We start from the raw sequence: 18,758 nt of genomic DNA on the forward strand, positions 1-18,758 counted from the left end.
ATACTGGCCTTGTCCCAAATTTACTCTGACCCCCCTGCTGATATTTTACCCCCGGTCTGTGTCCACTGGCTGCTGCCCCTTTGCACCCTGACTTCTAGATTTCCCGTGTTCACCTCGGCCAGACTACCCATTACCACATGAATGGTTCCTTGGGAAGGCCCACTGCCGACTCAGATGCTGACAGAAGGCATGAGATTTGCAATTCAATCTAACCCCCCATTTGGGACAGGGCTGTCACCAATTTGACATGGGGAAAGAGAGCTTATTTTATGTGCAATGAATGTGTGCCTGAATTTTAAATGTCTGAAAGTTTTACATTTTCTTTTTAAAAACACAAAATATATTACCAACACTTAAGTGCTTCCAAAAAGTAATACCAACATACTAACGGTAATCAATATTTCTCTATAATAGATGTATCCTGAGCTTATACCACATCCTATCTAAGTAATGCTATCTAAAATCTGAAATCAAAGTCAAACCCCTATTCTTAGACCACGGATGAAACAGAAATGGCGGCACTCCACGGCCAGTTAATTCGCGAGATGATTTGATGAATCTCGCGGTCGCGGCGCGGGCCTTTAGCACGCGTGCTGCACTTCCGGAATCGTGGAAGGTGACTTCCGGCGTATCGAGGCAATATGGCGGCTTCCATAGTAGTGCATTTGGAGTTCGGGTGGGTACAGATGGCTTTTAATCCATTACGTTAGTTTGCTGTGGTTTGTAAAGACGGGGATAAGAAAACCGATGTTTACGTTTTCACTTCGAATATTAATGGTTCGTAATGTAAAGTGTAATTACTGCGGAAAATTGTTATACGATATAGTTTGATGTGTTATTGCAGAGCAGTACTAGATCAATGATGCTGAATTAAAGTAATAATGGAACAATGCATTTTATGAACTCTCACCTAAGTATTAGCTAGTTGTAGCTGAAGCCATGCGTGAAATTAACAGTAGCAGTCAAAAATATTGCCCTGCTGACTCGTGATTGGTATTATAATATAACAAGTCACATATGTATAAGTATCATTTATCACGAATCCTGGTCTGTTTAATAAGTTATAATGATATTGTGTGGCTAACATTGAATGTAGCTTCGTATTACGCATTACCAACAGGTATTCAAATGTTAAACACTAGTTATAAAGGAAAATTATCCCAATTTACTGATCAAAGCTAATTAACACACGGGCTTATAGAATACTGAGTTTGGTCAGTAAATTGGGGTACTTTTCATTCATAAAGGTTTCCTGTAAACGTGCTTATCTTTAACGCTGATTTTAGTCTGATGATGCGAATCACTAAAGATGGCGAGAGACTGCAATGGACACGGAAACGAATATGTTTTTCTTTCTAGTGCATTATTGAAATCATACACCTATGCTTTCAAGCTAGCATTGGAGGTTGAAGCTTGACTTTCGTGCTGGTCGCTGATTTCTCCTGTGATGACAAACCTTTTGAATCATGATACCCGAAGCACGCAGGGGTGCAGCAGAAAAAAGCCGAGCGAAGTACACTAGATCGTACTGCGTGTTAGAGATGAGGGGGGAGAGGCATGTGAGAAGTGATTTCATCGGTGGCTAATGATCCCGTAAGTTATAGCAGCCTCCTCCTAGCTGGGAAAGAAGCAACAGACCGTATCATAGTTCCTAAATGTGTTGCAGTCCAATGTAGTAATCTCGTATGATATTTTTATATATAAAATGTCTGTCTGTGAATACACTCTGATGAGTGTTAAGATCATTTAATATCTCTCTTCCATGGGCTCATTCCCCCGGGGTTTGATTCGGCTCTGTGTATATGGAGTGCGCGGGCTCGCCGTGTTTGTGTGGCGCTCCTGTTTCCTTCTGCAGTCCAAAAACACTGCTAGGCAAGTCGATGCATCTAAATTGCTCATAGTGCATGTTTTAATGTGCGATGGATCGGAAGATCGTGCAGTGGGACATCTGCCTGTGCTTAATAGGATTAGCTCTGGGCTCACTGTGACCCAATACTGGTCAAGTGGTTAGGGAAGATAGGTGAATGAAATTACTCTCTATTCATAATTTTCTTCTGAAAAGATTCTGAAGAATGAAGATTTGATTACACGTTTAAAGAACACTGGGAATTGTTCCCTGCTTTACTTTCTCAGTCTTGGGACAGGGCTTGAGATCAACCATCCTGCAGAGCTTAGCTATAGCCCTAATTTAACACACCTGATTCAGATACTTGGGTTCTTCAGTGGCATCTCATTAGAGCCAGCTACGCTAACATACGTGATTGTCCGTGTCAGGTGTGTTAAATCGGGGCTGCGTCTAAGCTCTGCTGTGGGGTAGATCTCCTGGAGCAGGAATGCACAGCCATGGTCTGGGATTTATAAAACAATTTATATTTGCTCAAGTTTTTTTTTGTTCTGAATTTGTCCCACTGCTCCTATAGAAAGGTGGTGCAGCTGCGTATCAGGTGCTTACTCACTTTCTGGTCGAGGTTAATCGTCTTATTCTGCTAAATCACGAAGCTCATTCCTTACATTAATCGCTGGGTCTAATAACCATTGAAATGGTTAATGCCATGTTAAATTTTAATCTTGCATTACTGCTACATGGTCATAAATGTCATAAATATGAAAAAAATTAAGTAACATTTCTGTTTCTAGGTGATTCATATTTTGAATGACATCTCAGTAAATCTGCCTTAGAATTCTGAACTCAGTGTAAATAAGTGATGAATAAAAGTGTTTAAAAACAACAAATTGCAGAAGTTAAGCTACATGTTTTGTTAGTAGTGCTCTGTTAAGTGTTATGCTGTTATGTATGAGAATTATATAATGTGGGGTCTGAAGACCTGCATATTCTTCACAATTTATAAGCGTGCTTTGTGTGTTCTGGGAGGATGCCTCACTGAGTATGGCAGGCTGCATAGCACATTGCATGATGTCTGTGTGCGAGATGCAGACACCCTCCGTGTGTGTCCACGCCATCCAGCGGCCGTGCTCTGTGCCAGCGGGGCGACATCGGGGGGAGACAGCGGCGCATTCTGCAGCCAATGTGAGCCCCCTTTGTGGGGCCCCGCACCTGCTGCAGTGACCTCACGCACTCTGTCCCCCGGGCTGCCTGAGACGCAGAGATAGGCGTTTGTTTCATCCTGCCACTGAATAGCGCCGGTGTGCTCTGCTGTGTGGTGGGTGAACATCTGTGTGGTGCCACTGCCCTCCCTCCTGCCTGGCCCCCCAGCTGCAGGGGAGTGCCTGGTAGCTGTGCCCAGATGCCCTGGGCCATGCCCATGGTTGGACCCTCTGCGGGGTGGTTCACAGATGACGGTCATGCCATCACCTGGATCTCATCCTGCTGCACCAGTAGGGTGCCTGTTTTAAGCCTGGGACTCACCAAGCTGAGTTTTCGGCTGTCCACCCGTCATGCCGGTGTATGTGGCACAGTCAGAGATGGCCGCCATCAGCGCCGTTATAGCCGATTTAGCATGCTGAATCGGTCTCAGAGTTCGTTGGTGAAACTGAGCTCTCTGATTGGGCTGTATATAAACCACCGCCTCTATATGTCATGCCAGTGCATCACAATGCAGATTTTCGGAGTGGATCTCAGTTGGCCGTTCATTGGCCATGGATGGCATGAGTGTTTTCTGTCAGCTTGGTGTGTTTGAATCTTTACATGGACAGGTTGCAGTGACTTAATCCCTGTCCCTCACGGCTCTGGCCTGCTGATCAGAGACTGGGCACTACAGACGAATATCGGATGGGTGTATTTTCCTTCCTCTTCTGTCTGTCCTTGTTGGTCAGTGACCCTCCTGCTCTGCCTTAACACAGTGAGGATTGTCCCCTGCAATGTAACTTCCATGGCAGTTAAACACACCCAGTCCTCCCTGGAGTCAGTAGACGTCTAAATGAGCCAAATGGACCAGTAACAGCCCCCTTTATGGGTGCGTTGGGGTTCATGTCTTATTTCTTGGTTTCTTTCTCTAGAGGTGGAGCTGAGCTGCTTTTCGCGGGTGTAAGGAATCATCAGGTGACTTTGCCCAGCCAATCGCAGCCATGTGAGTAACGCCATTATGTCATCTTTTATTTGGCTAATTTGTTTTATTTCTATGTTTTATTGATCGCTTTGGTGGTCGGATTTTGGTTGCAAGTGGTGACGGAGAAATGAGGATTCAAACCCCGCAGTGGGTTGGATTACGTGACCAGCTACTGTCAGGTTTATTGGAATGTCAGCCACACGACAGTCCAAGCCAATCAGTGACTGACGGCACGCAGTCTCACCCGCCATTGGTTCTCAAATCCTTATTTCTCTCATCCTTCCTGTATGTATCTGACATCACAGGAGCACATTCAGTTCACTAGCCTGGCACGAAGAATATACGTAGTCATCTTACATTGACCAGAAATAGCCACGGTCTCTCACCTTAGCAGGAAAAATACTGTTATAAGATTCATAAGAGCCTTGCTAAGCGAGAGCTGAGGTCATGTTAAGGATGCACCGATCAATCGGCCTGTGACCAGAAAAGGTCCATTTTTGCCCCGATAGGCACTGACTAGCAGTGGGCTGATCAGTCTAAATTTGATCAACTAATGTTACTTTTTGTTCCGAGTAGTGGTGTGTGGTATGGTGATATTTTACTGTACCCCATTGTATCCACAACACCCATTTCGTAGGTGTCGTATGTATCGCAATACGGCACAACATTTACTTTTATTTAGCTTTTGTCGAAAGCATTCTACAAGTGAGCCGATTATCACATTGCAAACGTATGTGTGTTCAGAGGCTGCAACAGTACTACAACAAAAACAGATCGATGTGAAACAAAGCAATTTCAGCCTGCATAACACTTCATCGCTGTCTATATCTCACTTCTTTGTCAATTATCTGTCTCAGTCGATCTCAATTTAGTGGCTAGATCTTGAACTAAAAACTTCATTGATCTTTTTTAACTAGTTAGCTAACCTGGTGAAAAAACAAACAAACTTTATATACTATCAGACTGCTAAAAGTATTGTACTTGTGTCACACAGTGAACAGCACATGGTCTATAGACCGGTTGGCTACAATGTCGTCGCTTTTGAGGAAGAATTGGTTCCAAAAAGCTGCTTCTATGTGTGGAAATGATTTGTCTATGCAAAATCTGACATGGTCCAATGTACCGTAATTAGCAAAGATACCATTCATACAGTTCAACGTAAACAATCGTTTTAAGCACCTGAAACACAGCACCCTCAATGTTTGGCTATATATCTACCAAACGGTACCAAGTACTTCTTACCGATGCGAAAATTCAAAATATTACATTTAGTTTGTGTTTATCCGTTGTTTGTTTATATTTGTCATAAATTGAGTTCAGCAGGGAGCAGTGCTTGGGGGCGGTACCTTGCTCAGGGTACCTCAGTGGTGTCTTGCTGGTCGGGGATTCAAACCTGCAATATTTCAGTTACATGTGTGCTGCCCTAACCATTAAGCCACCGCTGCCCACCCTAGTTCACATGGTAGCTTTTGAGTGGTTATTCCTGGTGTCAGTGTCTCAGTGTAGAGACCGAGGGCAGAGAGAGTTGCCAACATCTTCAATGACCTTTGAGGTAATATCCCAGTACAGGTAGCAGTGTGAGAAAGGTTGTTTAGGCCCTTTAATGATTCGGGAACAGAAAGTATGATTTGATGTGGTGTTTTTTTCTGTCTTGTACACACTACAGCTCCTTTTATTGGTAAATAAGCACAGGGTCAATATTTAATTGCGTGCCGGAGCAGTTCCCCAAATAGGAGATGCCAGGCAGTTATTAGATGTCTGACTGTTATTTCTGTTGCATCTTTGGAAATGCCATCAGTTCAGCTTCCTCCCTCTTTCTTTAAAAGTGTAGGAAAATGAGGGGGGGGGGGGGGGGGGTTCAGTGTTCTAAACGCCTTCATCTGCCCAGCTGGAGTGAAGAGAAGGCTCTTCTGTGTCGCAATTTCTGAGACAAAGAGGAGCACAAATCAGACCAGGGGAATCCTGCCCCCCCTTTTTCTCACCTCTCCCCCTGCCCCTCCACACACTGCCCTTCTCCGTAACCCCCGCCACTTTTGTTTGCCCCCCACCCCCCCATATTCACAGTCCCCCTGGACAGCTGTTCGCGCGGGCTGTCCTGCTCACTTTGGTGAGCTCGGCCGCTCCATTACAAATCAGGGTTTTTTTTAAGCGTGGGGGATCCCCTCCCCAGTTCCCTCCTGCCGGCCCAGTTTACCCACTGACAACAATGGGCAGTAGCCCCCTCCCCAACATCTGTGAGTCTCCCTCTGCTCCCCCATTGTCACCCTAACTGCTCCATTATTGGCTGTCTTTCACTTGTAAATGCAGCCAGTGGTGGTGTTGATGGGCCTTTTATCCGTATCCACGGGGTCAGGGGAAAGGTAGGCCTGATTGGTGTGGCCGGCTGGCTGGGCCGTCAGGGGAAAGGTAGGCCTGATTGGTGTGGCCGGCTGGCTGGGCCGTCAGGGGAAAGGTAGGCCTGATTGGTGTGGCCGGCTGGCTGGGCCGTCAGGGGAAAGGTAGGCCTGATTGGTGTGGCCGGCTGGCTGGGCCGTCAGGGGAAAGGTAGGCCTGATTGGTGTGGCCGGCTGGCTGGGCCGTCAGGGGAAAGGTAGGCCTGATTGGTGTGGCCGGCTGGCTGGGCCGTCAGGGGAAAGGTAGGCCTGATTGGTATGGCCGGCTGGGGGGAGCATAGCTAAATCCTTTTTGTGTGCTGGTCATTCCGAGCACTTGGCGGGATGAGTGACCTTCCCGCTCACTTGTTTCCCTTTCTATGTGCTAGGCGGAATGACTTCCTGCTCCAGTCTCTTCCCTTTCTGCACCCTTTCTGTGCGCCGGTCATTCTGAGCACTTGGCAAGATGAGTGACCTTCTCACTCACTCACTTCCCTTTCTGTGTGTCAGTCATCCTGTGTGCTAGACGGGATGAGTGACCTTCCCTCTCGCTCGCTTGCTTTTCTGTGTGCCGGTCATTCTGAGCACTCAGCGGGATGAGTGACCTTCCCACTCGCTCACTTCCCTTTCTGTGCGTCAGTCTTCCTGTGTGCTAGACGGGATGAGTGACCTTCCCTCTCGCTTGCTTGCTTTTCTGTGTGCCGGTCATTCTGAGCACTCAGCGGGATGAGTGACCTTCCCTCTCGCTCGCTTGCTTTTCTGTGTGCCGGTCATTCTGAGCACTCAGCGGGATGAGTGACCTTCCCACTCGCTCACTTCCCTTTCTGTGCGTCAGTCTTCCTGTGTGCTAGACGGGATGAGTGACCTTCCCTCTCGCTCGCTTGCTTTTCTGTGTGCCGGTCATTCTGAGCACTCAGCCGGATGAGTGACCTTCCCACCCGCTCACTTCCCTTTCTGTGTTTCGGTCATCCTCAGTGCTAGACGGGATGAAATTTTGCTCAGTCTCTTCCCTTTGTGGACCCTTTTTGTGTGATAGTCATTCCAAGCGCTTTACCACCACACCAAGTACGGTACTTTCGCGTTTCCATTGACTTCCAGTGAAGTACCAGTACCAAAAGTGCCAAACCAGATGGGGTACTTTTTTGGTACTTCAACATTTTGGGATGGGACTTAAAACACTTTCTTTGTCGATTGGTCAAGCAAATAGCCTACTATTATTACCTCAGATTAAAAAGGTATTTTGTTGAATATACTAATACAGCAGGCATATAGCTTGCTGTCCTAGCGATGTAATTTTGTTATAAATATAGCGATGTGATTTTGTTGTAATAAATATTGGGGTTATTGGTGTTTTTATAAAACAAAAAAGGAGTTAATACATTTCTCACAAACCCGTCTGAGTAATTTAAACAGCAAGATGAAAATGATTACGATTGTCTCGGAGAACATATGCAAAAGCAGCGGAGGTAAAACTTTAAACTTATTTTTAAACATTATATTTATAGATTATAAGAATCTATCAAAGGAATAATAATAAGAATTGCAAAGCTTGTTGAGGTTTTTTTTCCTATGACAAAATAAGAGTAAAAATATTTTACACAAACTTTAACCCCCAGCGCTATAATGTCCGTACAGAATTGAATGTAAGAAAAAGCCTTATTTTAATACAGTTCATGATTCAAAATGAATGTTCTACGGTAAATGTGGCATGTGTTCAGTGGCCTGGTGTCCGTAGGCAGATGGAAGGCATGGTGAACGAGTAGAGCTGCTGAAGTTTGAACCAGGGTTCATGGCCATGTAGATGTCCCTCTTAGAATGAGTGAGCCATTACTTCATGGTTTTATAAGGTGATTTTTACATTAGATGTTTTTAAAGTTGAGTAATTTTTATTTGATTCTCTTTTCTGTAATTCTCTGTGGCAGGTCACGCTAGGATCAGTTGTGGGATGTGTTTGTGTGTCTGCCTGCAGAGGGTATACAGAGTATTTTTAACATTTCAACAACTTATTAGTAAAGATTCAACTATTTGTATAATATTGGTTGAGTAGTCAAATTAAATTATTGTAACAATATGTAAGTACTTTCATGAATTGTTACATATCCTTTATGTACTGTATATTTTGTTAAACATCTACAAACATAGAGAAACAGCTGAATTGTTGAATTTCAACTAAGTTGCTGGAATGTTACAAATACTGTTAACCCTCTGTAGGCAGACTGTCCAGATGAAGTTTTACTAAATCGTTGGCCTTGTTGTGCATACCTGTGTGTGTGCATGCGCATGTGTGCATATTGCAGGGGGTGCCGGACACCTCATTCTCAGACCTCCTGGTGAGAATAGTGAGTGATATGTGTTATTTTAGCTTTCATCCTGACCTCAACAAAGCCACCGCATACAACAATGGAGCTCGTCTCTGAGGCAGTGGGGTTTCCACGACAACCCAGACACAAAAGGTGACCACTTGAGGGAATGCGGGTAGGGGGGGGCAGAGTCACAGGAACAGGGGACGACCTTGGGGGACCACGGAGCCCCCCCGGTCAATGATGAAGTTACTGGGATAGGGGCAGGGTTCGCTGTGTGACTTCAGGCTGACATGAGTGTGTAGAAATGCTCTGTTGAAGTCCCAGTCATCCTCTCCAGCCTCATGGTGATTGATTACCCGGTGGAACCTCTGCTACAGAAATTGCTTCCCACATGCACAGCACTATAGGACCCTTACCTCACACAACCTTACCAAGATGAATCGCTTTGCTCCTTCCCACATGACGACGATGCCGGCGCACGAGAAATCCTCTCGATTCTTTCATGCAGATGCCCTCATGGTCTCACGCAAAAGTATCCCAGCATGCACTGGGCCGCTAGGATGCTGCAGCGTAGGTTAGCCCAGCCCACACCACAATGCGCTCAACGGGTATGCGAGATGTTGCAATGGCAAGACAATGAAGTCACAAAGGATTCAGTAAATCTTTTTCGACACCGTAGACGTTACAAAGGGAAATTCGGTTTCGCTTGCGTTTGGGAATCACTCGAACAGGAAATGGAAAAGGCTGAGTGGGGTTTTCTGTTTTGAGCGAGTCAATATTAGCTGCTTTTCACTGAAAATTAACGGCCTTCCGTCTTATTCTTTAGAAGTAGCATGTAGGAGAGGCAATCATTAGAGACAAGAGGGGCTAGAAAACAATCCAATTATGCTAAAACTGCTTCCCGGCCTCTGAAATAAGCCCCAACGTGTGTTAAGGGCTTGCGTACATCAAAACCTATATTTCTAATCTGAGTTAAATATAGAAGCCATGTGATGCAGTATAATAAATTGTTTTTAGTGTATGCTCGTTATGCTCTAAATTTATCGTATTTTTCACGATTTGAGGTCATCAGCTTCTACAGACGTGGCCTGTCTGTAATCTTGCGTCGCTGGTGAAATTCTAAAGGCGCGAGTGTGCGGGCGAAACCAGACAAAGTCAACCCACCCATAGTATATGTCCCTGCTCCCCCCCGCCTCCCGCCCAACACTGTGGGTCTGCAACAACCTTAGAAGCTTCTCAACAGAATAGGGTTGGTCGATGACATCACCGCTTTATAATGGGAGCGTATGTAGGGAATTCACAATGGCAATGCCGCAGTTGAGGCGGTAGCCAATAGCACGACGGCTATCTAACAACAAAGAACAGTCCCTCCGCTGTTCATTGTGCATCTATGGTGCTCAGTGGCACGGATTCCATTGTCATGGTTCAGAGTGTATGACAGGCAGTGTTCAGATGATCCCTACGCGACGGCCCGGCCATCTTCCCAGTCTGCTTGTCGTCTTGCTGCTTTTCATTATGGCTGCTCTCAGGCTCGGAAGTAGAGTACCCAGAATCCTTCACTGCGTGCGCGCACACACACACACACACACACACACACACACACACACACACACACACACACACACACACACACACACTGCTGCTGTCATGCTTCTTCCTGGGAATAGACCTTGCTTATGTGAGGTGCACTTGCATCGTGGATTGCGCCCAGTCCATCTTTCTTGAATTTTCTCTGTTGCTCGATCTCGCTGGCCGGGGGGGTCGCAGAGGTGGGGGTTAGTGAATGGGTAGCCGCAGTCCCCATTTTGCCGTCGCCTGCCATCGAAACACGGCGTGTACGGAGCAGGTCAGGGCGATGATAGATGAATACATGCAAGGAGCTATAGATGAACACACGAATGAAACGCTAACAGCAGGAGAGACACGGAAAAAGCATGTTGGGGATGTCGATGGTTGAGGATAACACTGGGATTTTACGGTTTTGAATTTTTTTGTAGGAATTTAGTCGTCTGTCAGCATTATTTGCATTAAAATGTATATCCTTTTAAGAATGATATTCAGTGGTAATATAATTGACAAGCTCCACATTTCTAACAGCTGTTCCGCTCAGAGCCATCTCTTATGTAAGCCTTATGTATATATTGCCTCTTGGTCAGATGTTTGTGTTTCTGTAGACCTCAAATAAAGAGACTTCCTTGTCCTTTTGTCTGCACAATCATTTACATTTTCATTGTTACCGTTCGCCTTTCCAGAAACATCTTCCCACCTTGCACTTTTCGCTCGTATGCCGTGACTCCTTTGTGTCTGTGTGTCACTGCTCCTGACCTTTGACCCTAGATGTCTGGATGGGAAGTTTTTTCACCAACATTTAATTAAATTTAGAGCCAGTCATTGGAAGGTGATCAAAGGAGACTATGGCATTTTCTGCATTAGCTGGTGTTGTTTTTTAAAACTTCAGGGTTTTTTTTTTTATTTTTTAAAGATATTTGAATAAAGCTAGTATGTGTCAATGTAGCTGCACCAACACCACAGTCTGCTCTAACATCCTGGGCTGTTTCTCAATACCAAGAACGCAAAGATCCTACTTGTGGTCTAAGGCAAGACCAGTCTAGCTAACTTGCCTCTCAAGAATGGACTTTGGGGCGCAATGAATTACGGGATTGGACTCATTTAGTGAAGATGCAACCGATGTACCCTTGAAACTTGGGGCGGGCAAGAACGACATCTGGAGATTTTTTTTTTACCATCTTCTGTATTTCTTTGTATTGGAACCGGTCTTCGGCAAAGGAAGATGACGTCAAACGGGGGAGCACAGGCACGGTCAGGTAGGCATTTTCAGAAACAACCCTAGACAGGGCAAAACGCAACTTCCCAACAGCCACCGGGAACAGAGTGGCAGTACCGAGACGCCGACTGCCCCGGGCTGCCCCATTCTGTCCCTGTAGCCTTTGTGAAGTACTCCCCCATCCCAACCCCCGTCACTGTGACGGCCAGCCACATCGCCTTTCCCAAGTGAAGCCGGAACCCTAAATATTCGCCTGTTGTTTCCAGGGACCATGAAGCAGTTGTTAGTGTGGATCAGAGCAAATCTGCTGAAGGAGCGACCAGAGCTCTTCCTGCAGGGAGACACTGTGTAAGTAACACCACTTAGTCAGTGGGCATCTCACGCACCCTGGGCATCTGGATAATCATAGTATGATGTATTGTGACCAGAGCACAGTCCCAAACATTTGAACAACAGATTGACAGATTATAATTTAACAAATCTAAACATAGTGAGTTCTCTATGTATTCACCAGGCAGGATGCTAAATGAACTAGGCCACACAAAGCCTATTGGTCGAATTGAAACTCTGGACTTGGACATCTGGACGTGGTCTTAAGTCTTCCACTTTCCTGAGATATATTGCATGGCTGACACTGGAGGGAGTCAATCAGTGTGGTCTTCAAACAGGAAACTGTCAAGTAAACGCGGGCAGTCTAGCCCAGACACATGCATTCTCAGGGCTAATTCACCCAAGTTCATAAATTCACCTGCTTCTACTCAATTGTTGTCAGCTGACTATTGGTTCTCACTTTCCAAGTGAGCCGATTTCCTTCAAACAGAATATTTTAAGTGTGCAATGCAGTACATTCGGTAAGCAATAATAATTATCATTAAATGCTTCAACAGAACGGGAAAGAACAAAGATGTTTGCATGATTCAGCTGAAAGATATCAGTGTCCATTTAAGGTCGATGTTTCACATTGCGTGAGTAAAAATAGCATTGAGAACTGTTTGCCTTTTATTTGCTAATGTGTTGTTTGCACAGTCCTGTTCTGCATATCCGTTTGCAGTTTGTGTCGTACCTGCTGCTGTGCTGCATATGTTTTTCCCTTTACATCGTTTATGGATGGTGGTTCACATATCAAGTTTGTTGGAATGATACTGTCTGACTGGCTGAGATTTTTCTGGCCCGCTGACATCACCATTTTGAGTAGAAGGGAATTTTTGTATCACGATGAAGATTAACGCCTTTTTTAGTCCAACGGAACGGACTGTTTTTAATGTAGTAGTGTTATATCGGACACAGGATGACACGGTGCACTGTTCAGGAATCCCATGCAATTACAGAGAATTAACTGCCTGAAATTATTCCTTTCTCTTCGAAACAGGAGGCCAGGGATCTTGGTCTTGATCAATGATGCCGACTGGGAACTAATGGTGAGTTTATCTGTCATCCATACGGTTCAATATACTTCCTCGTCACTCTCAGTCCTGTCTTGTATGGAGCTAGCTGGATATTGGGAGTTAAATCATTTAATTATGCAAAACCAATTAAAAGATGGAGGGTAGAGAAGAGTAGACTGTGTTAATCTTATTGTTCCTGGAATTATTTTAGTTTGAATGAATGAGAAGATATGAAAGAACCAGATGAATTGACCAATAAATATATGTATAATTCGATTTAAAGAGAAAAGTATGTTTAAACTAGTGCTTCTTGTGTCGTTTTCTTCTAAAGGGTGAGCTGAGCTACCTGCTTCAGGATCAGGACAATGTAGTTTTCATCTCAACGCTGCATGGAGGGTAGAAGTGGAAGTGCCAAGCTAAGCACTTCATTCTTGGCGCTTAAGCAGCGTTTGTTTATGATGCATCGACTTGAAGCGACTTTCTTGGGCCACTGGAGATCAGCACAGTCAAAAGATTGGGTCTCATGGCAAAGTGACGGCGCTCAGGAAGAAACTGGAATTTCAGGAGACTGTGACATGAGCTGATGAGGAAGATCCTCCTTCATTCATATGTTCCCAATGCAGACTCTTGATTTACTTTTAAGAGCCTTAAATCGATTAAAAGTTCTAAACCAGGCTTTTTAAAAATCAACTTTTATTATAAACCAAAATGTCCACTGAAACCATGTTTTTTTTTTTATTTTTTATTAAAATTATTTCAACTCATATGAACGACTGATACCTTTGGGGGGGGGGGTGAATGACAGGTAAGCATGTATTTTATGACGTTGCAGTCAAATGTATACACGTATGTTCAATATCACTAACACACTGCAGTTTATAATCTTACCGGGCGCTGGTGTACATTAAACAGAATGCAAATGATGATCGTTGCAAAAGAAACGGACAATTTTCATACATGAAACATTTTTCATCCGTTTGAGATGACGGTCTGCCCACCGAAGTCTCCAGTAATATTTAACTTTGTAATGAAACAACTGTGCGAAGGAGGCAGAAATTGGCAGCTGTAGTTAGCAGTTTCCTTGAAGGATTACTTGAGGATGCTTTTCTGGTTTCTATGGCCCACCTAGAATATTCATTAGAAGAAGCGACAAGGGCTCTGCGGGAGGTCGCCGTTCTGCCTGAGGCGCTGCCCTCAGCCAGCGCGCCGGCCGCCGGGACTTTTCTCGGAAGTGGACTCGATTTGCAACGGGAAGCGGTTTGATAATGACTACAATAATCCTAATGCACACAAGGAAGAATGGTGGTGGCAGCATTCAGACGTGAAGCGCAGTGTGCCTCAGAGGGGAGAGGCGCTCACAAGCTAGCAGAAATCAGCACGTTTCCTGGAATTGAACTAAGCCACTCGCAAGGATGTTTAAAGTAAAGACCGAGAACATTCTCGCATGGTCTTTAATGGGATAACCTGTGTTCTACAAAACGAGTGTCCAAGTTGGTGTTCTTGCCTGGTTTATTCACATAGAAACGTGATTTTATGATTAATAAATTATCGATATATTATTGCACATGGAAGACTTTTACAGGGTTTTGTATACTTCTAAGGTGTGTGGCTTCAATAAAGCCACTGCATTACGGCCCTTTTTGTCGTCTTTTTCCTTGGGGGGAGGGGGGTGCCTAGGGTAATGGAGAGTAGATTTACTCCGTAAGAGTGAACTGGATCTACAGTACCAAATATCGACGAGCTGTATGTTTATGATTTTGTCTGTGTTTAATGGTGGTCATGGATTGTGGTTATATATGTTTCAATAAAGGACACGCCATTTGCCGCAATAAAAACATAGGCTGCGGATCTTTGCTGCCGTTGGGTACACGGTATATCTAACGCAAAGATAGTTTTATAAATAGCACCTGTGTTAATTAAACCAATACAAGTTATTTATGTAACCATGAAGATTAGAACATGCAAAACTAAAGCAAAGATTTAGAAACATTCGTGGTTTTATTGACCAAAACGGCTATGGTTACCAATAGCAGAAATCATATTTGCTCTTTAAATGCTTTCTCTGGACTAGATTTTTATGTCTTTAATCAATAATTTGCACATCATATACCAGAAAACCTTAAATTACGTGACTAACGCCGTTTGGTTTAGGTGTCACCTCACACTGCCTTAAATATAACCTAATCGGCCCATATATGTCTAAGAATATGAAGCCGGTGGGAAATAAACCTGTGCTACAAATGCTTGTAACTGCGCTATTTTGCTAAATCACGTGCAGTTAAGTAACAGCGGCTGTTCGGGGCATCTTTGATAGGCGAAGCAAGAGGCGATTTCGCGAGCCAATGGAGTTCCGCTCCGGCAGGCCCGCATCCCCTCGCCGACGCGCCGCATCACGACTGTCAGGCGCCGGAGACCAGCGTGCATCGGCAACACGCACGATCACGGTTGTTACTGCGGCCAGACCAAAATCACCAGCGGAAATCCCTAACCATCCCACGCGAAAATCACAGCCCGCTATTGGTTTATCCAGAACGTATTAATAAAATGCCATAATATGTACGATCGTTTCTGCTACAAAACTACCTCACCATAGATAAAAGCCTTCATTACTGTAATCCTTTTATAGACGGGAAATTTGAAGTATGTTTACTTCGTTTATCATGGACAGATACGCCCAACGAAAATCGCCCAGCTTTAAATCAAAACTGGTGAAATGGGATCGGCCTGCTGGGAGGCAAATCGGAAAGTCTAGGAAGAAATGCCAAAAAAATCCATGCATTGGCTCCCCCTCCTGTTCTTACTGTGCCCTTTACTCTGTTACTTAACCTTGGTAATAAAGTCATTGATTAACAAATGATGTATATTTTCCTTCGTTTTAAAAATGGTATTCATTATAGGTTGTGTAATTGACCTGACCTATAGGCCACCGCTGAACACAGCCAGCCTCTTAACTGTCTGTACAACGGCTCAAATCCGACGCTTCTGGATCCTTACACGGCCTACTGACCCAGTACGGCCTATTTTACTACGCCAATATATTCATTTTTTTTAAATGCCTGGTCACAGTTTCAGACACATGCAGCTAAAATCACACGTAGTTCAAACACCTTCCCCTTTTCCTCTCTATACTCTACTCCCGTATACCTCTGATTGACGCCGCGTATGGCGGAGCTGACGCTACGACGTTACACATAATATCCTCCATTTCCTATTGCAAATAGGCTATTGTTCTGAAACCGAAGCACAAGCGCTTGCAAAACATACGAACCAAGCACATCGTTTCCCGATAAAAGGAAACATTTGTTCCTATAAAAAATTAAATCAGGAAACGAGTTTAGAACAGCATTCTAAATAACGCCATTTTAATGTAAATATCCTGGCATTAATTTAATATAAACGGTAACATATCGTTTAGCATTTGTTAATTACAAATATGTGGTATCTAGACATTTAAACATCGAATTGAATCAAGTTTCACGATATTGTATTGTATAACATATACAAGGTACAGTAATCCATCCTGCTTTTGTCATTTAATGGTAGCCTAAGTGCGTCCCAGTGACAGAAACACTTAAAAGATAGGGTAATGCATCCTGTAATTTCAAAGCACTGTAGAAAAGCGTATTTTATCATCGAACGCCATGTGGATATTTTGAAAAAGTACGTTACGAGCGCTTTTACTTACACCTGCCAAATAAAAACAGCCTTTCCTCTCGTATCCGTTCGTCAACTCGCTAAAAACGTACGTGTGTTTAATCAGTCAAATCAAGAAATCTGTACCTCAAGTGAATGTACCCATGGAATACCAATAGGCCTACCTGTAATTATTATTTAACCATCAGTTAATTAATTATAGACAAGACGTTAAAATGCCTATTGGTAAACATGAAGAATCACGTGGCCTGATTAGCAGGTTTTAAAATTCACAGCAAAGTTAAAACTGTTTTAGTCTTGTGCTTTCTTAGCACGCAATAAAAAAAAATACAAAAAAAGCTATTGTTCAAATTTATCAAACATGACTACCGATGGTACTGTCTTTAAAAAAATATTCTGAATAATCAGTATGAAAAACAATACAGGTCTCTCCAAGTACCTATAATCAAGAAAGTTAATTGGTTTAGACGTGTATACGTTTTAAAACGAATAAGTTAAAATATACATATGCAAACATAATTTTGTAACATCGATTGAGTTTCTTAGAAACAGACACCACCTGGATAAAAACACTGGAAGGCCTAGTTAGAAGGTGGAGTATAAACACAGAGGCAGAGGAGTATTACTCAGCTGGATGCTGAAAACAAACACCAATTGACTAATTATGGTATTGTAACCAGAATACTCTTTAAAATGCCTGAGCATTTTAAGAGTGATTCTCCCTGTCTCTAATTAGCGATTGGTAGGACCCTTCTTTTAAGGGGAATCCCACACAGTCGGCTGTTTGACAACAACATAAAATATTACTTGGCAACGACATTAACTATCATAACGTCAGGCGAAAAGCACACCTGAAATCTTGCTCAGACCTCACAGTTAGCTCTCAGCATAACTTAAACTGCAACCAGGAGCCATTAAAAAGCATCACTGACGTTTCCTTCTTTTGCACATAGCTTAGCTGACACTTGCCCGCGTGAAGGAGTACATAAATATGAACATCACCATCATCTTTTACTGGACGTTTGATACATATTTAAAAAAAAAAAAAACATAAATATCCGACAGATTATTTTCAACACTGATAGAATCTTTTTTCATCAACTTTTATCAATTTAATAAACAATGAGCTGGCTTGAAGCTTAAATCATAAACCATATTCTAAGGTTACTGGTGACCGCAACATATGCGTCCGCATGTGTGTGTGATTATATATATAGTTCATATGTCGAACTATCTTAAGATATTGATATAATTCATACATTTAACTGATTCGTTTCTGTTTTTAATTGGTGAAATTCTATTCTTGATTACACAAAATAACTCAATAGGTTTAATAGCAGAATAATGAAACTATAAAAAAGTAAACAATTTCAGCTGCTTACCTGAACTGTTATTTCTTTTAACATGCTAAGACATACATTTTGGTGTGTAAAACATGTCATCTGACAGAGAGATTTTAGTGTGAAACGAAGACGAACTGGAACCTCCAGCAACAGATGTCCAGGCACAATTCTTGGGTTTTCTGTGTAATTTCACAAGAATTGCGTTTGGACAATCAATTGCTAGGACTCAGCTTTTTCTGCGGAATTATATACAAAAAAAAAACAGATCCCACAATAACCGTACAACGAAAACATCAATACAAAATAATCCCTGGTCAGTTTTCAGATGAAGCACAGCTCCTTCTAATTAATATTCAAATGTAAAATAATTTATTTCTACCAAATCACGTTTCCGTCTTTCCTGGAAGAAAAAAACTTCATAGACCAGTTTGCCTAAAGATGCACATAACACACAATCGCGCGACCTACAGCCGAACGTCCATTCATCTCTGCAAGATTATTTCTGTTTGTGCTCAGTTTGTATCATTCAATTATTCTAAGTTGTTTATAATCAGAGAATTAAGTTGTACTCATGCAAAAGAAACTGCATCCATGATGAATATAAATTAAGCTTTTATCTTTAAGCATAATGAAATATTTCAATGAAATGTATTTAAATAATAAATACCTAATAAATACACATATAATAAAATCCCACAAAACTTATCAACAACTACAGTTGTTCTTTTTTATGAAGTGGGAAAGCATTTAAATTAAAAATAAGTATATTTATTTTCTGACGAAAGTACACGGGCCTGTTATTTTTAAATTTGCGTCATTCGGCAAAACTGATGCCCAAGCAGTATCACTGAATATATACGTGTTTAAGTTTTGGTAGCAGGATTACCGTTTTTTTCGTAGCTTATTTCA

At 43.0% G+C, this 18,758-nt stretch overlaps 1 protein-coding gene across 3 annotated transcripts; it reads left to right on the top strand.

Moving 5' to 3' along the window:
• Positions 1-576: 576 nt before the first annotated feature.
• On the top strand, positions 577-13,616 carry urm1 (ubiquitin related modifier 1). Of its 3 annotated transcripts, none has more exons than XM_023831914.2 (5): positions 577-676; positions 3,958-4,028; positions 11,734-11,815; positions 12,837-12,885; positions 13,184-13,616. In XM_023831914.2, the coding sequence occupies exons 1-5, from the start codon at positions 642-644 to the stop codon at positions 13,250-13,252; spliced, it is 306 nt and encodes a 101-aa protein (XP_023687682.1). In that variant the 5' UTR covers positions 577-641; the 3' UTR covers positions 13,253-13,616. The 3 variants fall into 3 exon arrangements, with proteins under 3 accessions (XP_023687682.1, XP_023687684.1, XP_023687683.1); XM_023831916.2 differs by lacking the exon at positions 13,184-13,616 and adding an exon at positions 11,474-11,507 and having other exon boundaries at positions 12,837-12,886; XM_023831915.2 differs by lacking the exon at positions 577-676 and adding an exon at positions 1,329-1,593.
• Positions 13,617-18,758: the final 5,142 nt, after the last annotated feature.

This window comes from Paramormyrops kingsleyae, chromosome 7 (assembly GCF_048594095.1).
Source record: "Paramormyrops kingsleyae isolate MSU_618 chromosome 7, PKINGS_0.4, whole genome shotgun sequence".
Lineage (NCBI taxonomy): Eukaryota > Metazoa > Chordata > Actinopteri > Osteoglossiformes > Mormyridae > Paramormyrops > Paramormyrops kingsleyae.